An 8,088-nucleotide genomic window follows, 5' to 3' on the forward strand; every position below is an offset into this window, starting at 1 on the left:
TACTTATCAAAAGGGGTGTTCACGTGTTTCTGTATATATTTGATTACACAGCTCCAACTAATTCTGCTTCTCCAAGAGACCAACCGTTTGTAAAAGAAAGCGACCAGTCTTTTCATAAAAAAAATAAAAATAAAAATTGGCATTTCTCGTTGTAAACTCTCTAGTCTCGGGACAAAGCCAAATATTATATGATTACAGTACCCTATATGTTCAGTGTTTCCGTTGATGCCTCCTCTTTCTCGTCGCCATTTTCCTCATGCACATCTTCGGTTGTCTTTACGTCTTTCTGGAGAGCACGAAGCATTGCAGAGTTCACCTGTTTTCTCAATTTGGCATTCTCAACAAAAATATCTGCTAATATCTTCCTTAGCTCGTCCTCCATGATTCTTGTTTCATTATCGATGCTGAGAGATTTATCAATGTCTTGAGCAGCTTCATCAAACCCCGCAAGCAGCTGAGCCTGAAAATGGCCACCATTGTTAAAACTTGTAAAAATGCAAACCCACTGCTACAAGCAAAGTTTTCTTAGCAATGCTGCAGCCAAAACCTAACAAATTAACTTCATCCTGATGCATATGTCAAGGCGCAGCGAAAAGCAAATCCTACTAGAGGAAACCATGGATGTGACTGGGTAAACTAACTTGGGAAACTTTGTGATTTTAAAAGTAGATAAAGCAGAGATGCAGCAATACCTCCTCAATTTGATCATCAGATACTGACAGCAAACGCAAAGCATCTGATACCTCTAGGAAGTTACCGTTTCCGTCTGTTGACAAATTCAAGTTGTACTCTTTAAGCCGGTCGTGGAGAATTCTGCAGTCACTAAGCAACTTTTTTCTAGCCGATACTGTGTTCTCAAGTAGTTTTCTCTCATGTTCTAGTAGTTTCTGAAAAGTGCAACATGTTCCAGGTTCAGTTATCTCTCTTGTCTACATACATGCAAAGTAAAAAACCACAAACCTATGGTCCTGCCAAATTAGACTATATATAATAATATACGAGCCTGAAATTACCTCGGCTTCAGTTTTATCTGTCAAAGATTGAGTCAGCTCCTTTTCTAGTTCCACATGAGAACGCCTCAGAGATTTAACCTCTTTGACAAGAACTTTAATATCTGCTTTTGATTTTGCCTCTAGTTCATCATATCGCCTGGAGAGATCTTCCAGTTGTTGTTTTCGGGCATCTAATTCTTCTGACAAAACATTTCTCTCAGAAATAGTTGACTGTTCTGTAGGTTCTGCATGTGAGCTCCCATCCTGTCATGATGATTTGAATCAGCGTGCTTCTCAAAGATAGGGAAATTATGAACGATCTGTGCGAACCAGTTTGGTTGCAGAGATAATTCAATAGACATGGGACTATTTCTAATCATACCTCTCTCGATTTTAACTTCATTTCCATCTCGTAGGATTTTTGTCTAAGTTCTTGCATATCCCACTGCATCTGAGTAACTCTTTCCCTCTCGGTCATAATAGCTTGCTCCAAGTTCTCTTTGCTTCTCTGCTTAGTAGTTTCAAGCTCCCCTTCTAGATCATTAACCTGACCAGTAAAACAAGATTACAACACTACCATTCGCTTCAAAGAAAAAAGGATAAGATACAGATGTTTATAACCAAAAATGAAAAGAGAAGTTCATCGTTACTTTTCTTCTCGTACCTTTTTGTTCAGGTAATCTTTGACCGCTATCTCTTGATTTAGTCTTGCTATAAGATCCTCCATATCTGTTTTTGCATTGACAAGTCTCTCATTCGTGGCTAACAGAATCTTGTTCAATTTCTTACGCAGGTCCAGTGGAAGAACTATTTGTGCACTACCCTGCCTCTCCGGGTTACAAACAATACCAGTTCCAAGCGATGCACCAGCACCTCGGTGCATATCCAAGTGGCTATCACTGCTTGAGCTTAGGAGACCAGATGTTGATGTCTCACCGGTGTGTAGAGAAAACCCGTCAGCACTCTCAAAAGAAAGATTTCTACCATGCATAACTGAGTGAGCTAACGGCTCTGGTTCAGAGAGAAGTCGTGAGCCATTATTAGCAAGAAGTACACCTTTAGAAGCATTTCCATTATACACATCTTTCCCTGGGATGTTATTGACATATCTTGATCGGACTTTATGTTTGGGAAAGTCTTCAAGTTGATCTAGAATAGTTTGGCTCATCGAAAGTCCCTCGTCAATGTTGGACATGCTTAAGTTAAGGAGCTTCTCCATTGGATTTGTTACTTCTTCATCCACAGTTAGATCCTCGGTACCAATTTCAGAAACATCATCCTGTCCTAAACTTGGAGATCCAAACTCAGACGTTTCATAAGCAGTATCGCTGCCATAGTCAGACGTGAGAGAAGAACCACCGCCAGTCTGAAACAAGCTCAAACTTGGGTGAACCATTGGTGACGAACTTGAGCTATTTTTATCACTAGTGGCATCAGAAGCATTCTGATCGACATCTTGGCATGCTGAAATTCAACATCACGTTAGACTCCTATGACATGAAACAGAATTTACTAATGCACAGCTTAAGAGCATACTGTTGTAGATCATACCAGACCTAGCAGCAGCTTCCAGTTCAAGAAAGGATGCAACTACGACACTTCTTGCGAATTCTATATCAGATAATAGCTTCATTATCCACTCCTCAAGAGAGCACCTTCTCTGCAACAAGGTGACAGCTATCACTTGCGAAACAGATTTTTTTTACATAAATAATTTTATGCTGAGTACATGGCTTTCCTCATAGTTATACATTTGCAGTATTCGTGCTTACTCTTTGCCGGGCGGGGTTTAAAGAACGCGGTTAGGGAAAAACAGAGGAAAATGAGAGTAACAGTAGTTACATAAGTGACCTAATTCAGTTAGTCCCAGGAAAATATATATACCTCTTCTAACAGTGCTCTAGTTTTCATACGTAACAGCCCTTTGGGTGGAGCTGATGGAAAAGTCTTTCTGGGAAATTCTCTTCTAAGCTGCAAGGAAGACATGAATGCGCAGTTAATCACATTGCAGTTAATCAATATCGTTGAGAAGTGAGAAAAAAAAACAAGAGAGTTGAATAGGGAGATTATAAAAGAGAACAATTTCTTACATCCGTCAATAGCTTTAGAAAATCATTAAATCTTCTCAACACTCCCCGCATTGTAGTCGCACCTTCAGGGGATTGCACACTTATCTGAACCCTGTAAAACTGTTCCTCTAAAATGTTACTACATACGTAAGTAAAGCTCAACTAAATATTGGAATAATTTAACACATGCACAACAACAAAATTCTTCATCTGCATAAAAAAAGGCACACGCCAGTAAAAAATTTATGAAGGACAAGCAACAAATATAAAGATTATTCATCCAGAGACTTTGAGGATATGGTTGACATAACCAGTTGAGTAAACACTGAAAAGTATGCCCTTGAAAGAGATAAAACAGTGGAGATTAAAGTATTTTGAAGTACCACAACAGGATCTGAATTTCTTGATTTAGGAAGGACAACCCAGGAGGGTATCGTAACACAATAACTCCATCCAGTTCGAGGGTCATGAGGCCAAACAGTATCTCTACCATTCTGCACAAAAATAACATAAAAAAAAAAGAAGGTATTATTGCGTTTCTCCATATGCATATATGAAAGTGAATTGAACAGAATGATAGTTCTCAGTCAGCAGCTTCAGCTAAAAGTTGGGAATATCCAATTACTTAGGAGAAGGGACCTAAAGTAAAGCCTTTTGTGGTGAGTTGTACCCTTGGACTAGTAGTAGCTATACCAATAGCTCACTAGCAAAAGTATCCATCAAGTTCAAAAATCTGAAGAAAATAGCACGCTACTCCCAAGGAACATAAGTAAAGTCACAATTTTGGTAGCGGTTAAGAACTAACCCATTTGCGCGGGGGAGGACTCCAATCCATCCCCAATGGAAGCGGCGACGTTCCGTCATGCCTATGCTTCGGAGGACTCCGTCTCTGCATCATCTTCGCCAAATTCTACCTACCTCTCTCCAGATTTTCTGAACCTAAATCTAATAGTATTCCGATCAAATCCAATCAGAGACGCGATCGATCGAGCCCCCGATCGAGAAACTACGCAATCTCCAAACGAGAATCTGAGGAAAATCTAGGGTTTATGAGGATCGTCAGATCGAGGTAGATTTGAGAGAGAGAGAGAGAGGAGAAGGAGCAGATGGCGTCTCTCAGGGTCTTGTCTTCCTCTGGTTGAATTCCATGGACCACGGCGATAAACGGCGGTGTCGTCTTCTTTTAACGGAAAAGATAAGAGGAGACAGCTCCACGTTATTTCACGGAGGCGCCAAGTCTCCCGTTACCGTGTATATATATATATGTATGTATATGTCCCCACCCCCACCTTTCTTCCCGTGACGTGAGATTCGGTTTGGGTTATGTGACTCGTGAACCACGTTTCGGTTTTCGTTTTGGGCTTGGGTTTATCTATCTATCTCTCTGTCGCAGATTTACAAGTTTTGTTGGGCTCAGCCTCATTGGTTATTTTCCATCTCATTTTCATTTAGACAGGGTTGCTCAAAAAAAAAAAATTCATTTAGACAGGAACTGACTGTCTCTGACTTCTAAACTCAAGTGTGTGTGAATGATAAAATCATCGAAGTTACTTTCAAGCAGTCTTCAAGCAAGCGCTAGGCGCTAAGCGGGCGGCGACCTAACGCCTAACGCCTAGAACGACTAAGCGGACGTCTAGATTATTAGTTAAACGGTCAAGGTGTTTATAAATTATAGCAATATATTAAATATATGTAATATTTTATATTTAATAATAGTAAAAACTATTATTTATATATGATAAACATTATTTTCATAAGAATATATATTACAATATATTAAATATTATAATTTATGAATAATAAATTATATATTATTTATTATTACAATATTATAATTATCTAGGCGATTTAAAGAGTAATCGCCACGGTCTTGTAACGCCTAGCGCATAAGCGCCGCCTAGGCGACCGCCTAGACCGCTTTTTAGAACACTGCTTTCAAGGGATTTGGTGAAATAAGATAGCAAAAAAAAAAAATTCAGATGCTAAGATTTTTTTATATTTGTGATTATCAGTTTTGGAATATGTGTATTAAACCTGAAATCATTCAAAACTTAATTTTTTATTCTTTTTGTAAATAACATACCTTTTATCTTTCACAATTACTATTTTTATTATCTACTTATTCAATAGTATATCTACAAAGTCATTTTTTGGTTATTTATAAGATTATATGTATATATATATATATAAAAAATTTAATGAAACAAGTAAGTAAATTATTTTATATAAAAGAATTATAAATATTTGTTTAATCCAAAATGAGAATGTAAAATCTGTAGCTATCCTAAATTTAATACTTTTAAATCTGACAAAGGCGAAAAGATCTATCCAGCTCCAGCTAAACTCCAAGAGGAGAGAGAGAGGGGCAGCGATTCAATCATATGCAGAGCAGAGAGGTGAGAGGCTCTGATTGGTTCTCCTTCTCTCTGACTTGATCTGGCGATTCTCTGGTTTCCGCGGGAAACCTTCTTCGTTGATCCTCCCTCTCTCCCCTCTCTTTGTTTGTTTGATTCCGTCATGGCGATTCTGTACGCACTGGTGGCGCGTGGGACGGTGGTGCTGGCGGAGTTCACCGCGACGTCTACGAACGCGAGCACGATCGCCAAGCAGATCCTGGAGAAGGTCCCCGGGAACAACAACGACAGCAACGTCTCCTACTCTCAGGATCGCTACGTCTTCCACGTTAAACGCACCGATGGCCTCACCGTCCTCTGTATGGCCGAGGAAACCGCCGGCAGTACGTTTCTCCTCCTTCTATGGATAAAGTTTTGATCTTTCGTGAAACTGAGATTCAAAGTTGTAATCTTTTTTATCATGTTTGTGTATATTGATATGTCTGATTCGAATATTCTTATGTACTCAAGTTTTGTTTTTTTTGTTTTGTATGGTAATAATAATATGTCAGGGAGGATTCCGTTTGCGTTTCTGGAGGATATTCACCAGAGGTTCGTGAGGACTTACGGCAGGGCAGTTCATACAGCACAAGCTTACGCCATGAACGACGAGTTCTCCAGAGTTCTCAGTCAGCAGATTGAGTATTACTCTAATGATCCTAACGCCGATAGGATTAATCGGATTAAGGGTGAAATGAGTCAGGTCTTGAGTTTCTCTCTCTGTTTGTTTCTGAGAATGTAAACTATACTTAAAAGCTTTGACGCTGATAATACAATGTTTTAATATCTCGGGGTGGGTTTTAGGTGCGTGATGTGATGATAGAGAACATTGACAAAGTTCTAGATAGAGGTGAACGCTTGGAGCTACTTGTCGACAAAACCGCCAATATGCAAGGGAACACATTCCGTTTCAGAAAGCAAGCTCGCCGTTTCAGAAGCACCGTCTGGTGGAGAAACTGCAAGCTCACGTATGTTGTTTTCATCTAACTTTTTGATTTTTTTTTTTTTTGTATGAATAGAAGAATATTGTCACTAACTGTGGTAAGTTGTGTCTTCTTCTTGCAGGTTCCTTTTAATACTAGTACTACTGGTGATCATATATATTGCCGTGGCCTTTGTCTGCCACGGACCTCTTCTACCATCTTGCATTTAAGTAAGTGGCATCTATATCATAAGGAACCTTGCTTGTGATTTCAAATCCTTATGTTTAAAAAAACAAGCATGTCTTACACCCACCTATATGGAAGTATTCTTATTTTATAGATCAATGTGAAAGCTCATTGCTTTGCGAAAAATTGCAAGCTGTGTGTGAACTTGTGCTGTCATCATGCTCTATAACTATTTACATAGTGTGAGTAATAACAGGCTTGATTCGTTTATACAAGTTTTTGTAACTAATCACTGTGTTCTTTGTGTTTGCCAACACCAACTTCTAAAAAGACTGATCACTCAAAAATATTTTCCAAAAAAATGGGACACACAGACACCAAAAGCCTTTTTAGAATTGGTTGACAGAAACAAATGCGAGAATGTATATGAAAAGGTTTATTTGTGGAAGAAATACATACATAGATGGCTAAAAGTTAATGACAATTGCTAAAAATATGTCAGAATTGCAGTGATGTGCATGCCCTACACAAAAAAAAAAGATTGAACCAGAATATACAAGAATGTTCCAAAAGCCAGAAAGCTCTCGTGACGCTACAAATGATGCAAACACAAATCCATTTTCGCCAATATGATCAAAACATTCAACTCTTAGTTACAATCTATACGTACGTAGATATTACGCCTTCAAAACTTCTAACCATCCGAGTTTTTAATTGAAGTCAGTTCATAAAATAAATTGGTAAGTAATTTACTTAAAAGGTGAATGTTTTTTTTTCCCATCGAAATTATATTAAGAAAAGAGCCAAGCCCAACATTATACAACACAAACACAAACAGGGCTGGGCCCAACACCAACAGGTCACCCAAACCCAAGATAAACCAGTAACCAAAAGCCCAACTATGGGAACCCTAATCGCACTGAAGCTCTGCCGCACACACGCACAGTAACTCCGATATCGCTCTTGATTCAGACCACCACCGGATAAACAACTGACGGTTCACCGGGATTCATCTGGACTCAGCCGGTCACCACCTTTCTTCACCGCAAACGTCTTCGACTTTGATGATTCCCAAGTCAGCGAGAATCAATCGCATGTGCGAGATCTCAACAACCACCATTCATCACATGCACCAAGAAGAAGGCTTCGCGTGAACCACCACCATTAATCATCAGGAGTTTCTAGACTCTTCCGCTCACGAGCCTATAATCCAAGCCAGAGACACTTTCTCTGCTCCTCACAGCCGGTCAGAGAGCTACAAATCGACATAGTCGAAGTCTCATCTAAACCGAGCACACTTCCATCACAGATCTACAAAACATAAAACCACGAACACCGCCGTCGACAGAAGGATATTGCGACACGGAACCTTAAACCGACCGTCCACCATTATCAAAACTGGTGCGATGACGGAGACTATACCCGAACAGTCACCGAGAAGGCGATGCACCGCCGGTAACAAAAAGAGGAACGGACTGGATCAATCTAAACGGCGAAAAATCCCGACCGACGGTGTGTCTGTATA

The 8,088-nt window shown here is 39.5% G+C and overlaps 2 protein-coding genes across 2 annotated transcripts; one reads left to right on the plus strand and one right to left on the minus strand.

The window, feature by feature from the left end:
* Positions 1 to 122: 122 nt before the first annotated feature.
* Positions 123 to 4,273, minus strand: LOC130507225 (PX domain-containing protein EREL1). The gene is made up of 10 exons (XM_057001940.1): positions 3,867 to 4,273; positions 3,445 to 3,555; positions 3,083 to 3,181; positions 2,877 to 2,963; positions 2,544 to 2,652; positions 1,657 to 2,456; positions 1,375 to 1,539; positions 1,014 to 1,256; positions 693 to 887; positions 123 to 460 (listed from the first exon to the last, which is right to left on the minus strand). Exons 1-10 carry the CDS (start codon positions 3,957 to 3,959, stop codon positions 203 to 205), a joined length of 2,160 nt encoding a protein of 719 aa, XP_056857920.1. The 5' UTR covers positions 3,960 to 4,273; the 3' UTR covers positions 123 to 202.
* Positions 4,274 to 5,370: 1,097 nt separating this feature from the next.
* Positions 5,371 to 6,852, plus strand: LOC130507224 (vesicle-associated membrane protein 711-like). The gene is made up of 4 exons (XM_057001939.1): positions 5,371 to 5,798; positions 5,967 to 6,157; positions 6,259 to 6,422; positions 6,520 to 6,852. Exons 1-4 carry the CDS (start codon positions 5,579 to 5,581, stop codon positions 6,605 to 6,607), a joined length of 663 nt encoding a protein of 220 aa, XP_056857919.1. The 5' UTR covers positions 5,371 to 5,578; the 3' UTR covers positions 6,608 to 6,852.
* The last annotated feature ends 1,236 nt before the right edge of the window (positions 6,853 to 8,088 follow it).

The sequence above is a fragment of the Raphanus sativus genome, unplaced genomic scaffold, assembly GCF_000801105.2.
Source record: "Raphanus sativus cultivar WK10039 unplaced genomic scaffold, ASM80110v3 Scaffold4194, whole genome shotgun sequence".
NCBI lineage: Eukaryota > Viridiplantae > Streptophyta > Magnoliopsida > Brassicales > Brassicaceae > Raphanus > Raphanus sativus.

Bases quoted from the DNA above. Each gene is read 5' to 3' on its own strand.
- LOC130507224 (XM_057001939.1), top strand. From the start codon at position 5,579: ATGGCGATTCTGTACGCACTGGTGGCGCGTGGGACGGTGGTGCTGGCG. The intron at 6,158-6,258 runs GTCTTGAGTTTC...GGTGGGTTTTAG, and splicing joins TTAAGGGTGAAATGAGTCAG to GTGCGTGATGTGATGATAGA. The intron at 6,423-6,519 runs GTATGTTGTTTT...TTCTTCTTGCAG, and splicing joins TGGAGAAACTGCAAGCTCAC to GTTCCTTTTAATACTAGTAC.
- LOC130507225 (XM_057001940.1), bottom strand. From the start codon at position 3,959: ATGATGCAGAGACGGAGTCCTCCGAAGCATAGGCATGACGGAACGTCG. The intron at 2,653-2,876 runs GTATATATATTT...ACCTTGTTGCAG, and splicing joins CTAGAGCACTGTTAGAAGAG to AGAAGGTGCTCTCTTGAGGA. The intron at 2,457-2,543 runs GTATGATCTACA...GTTGAATTTCAG, and splicing joins GGAAGCTGCTGCTAGGTCTG to CATGCCAAGATGTCGATCAG.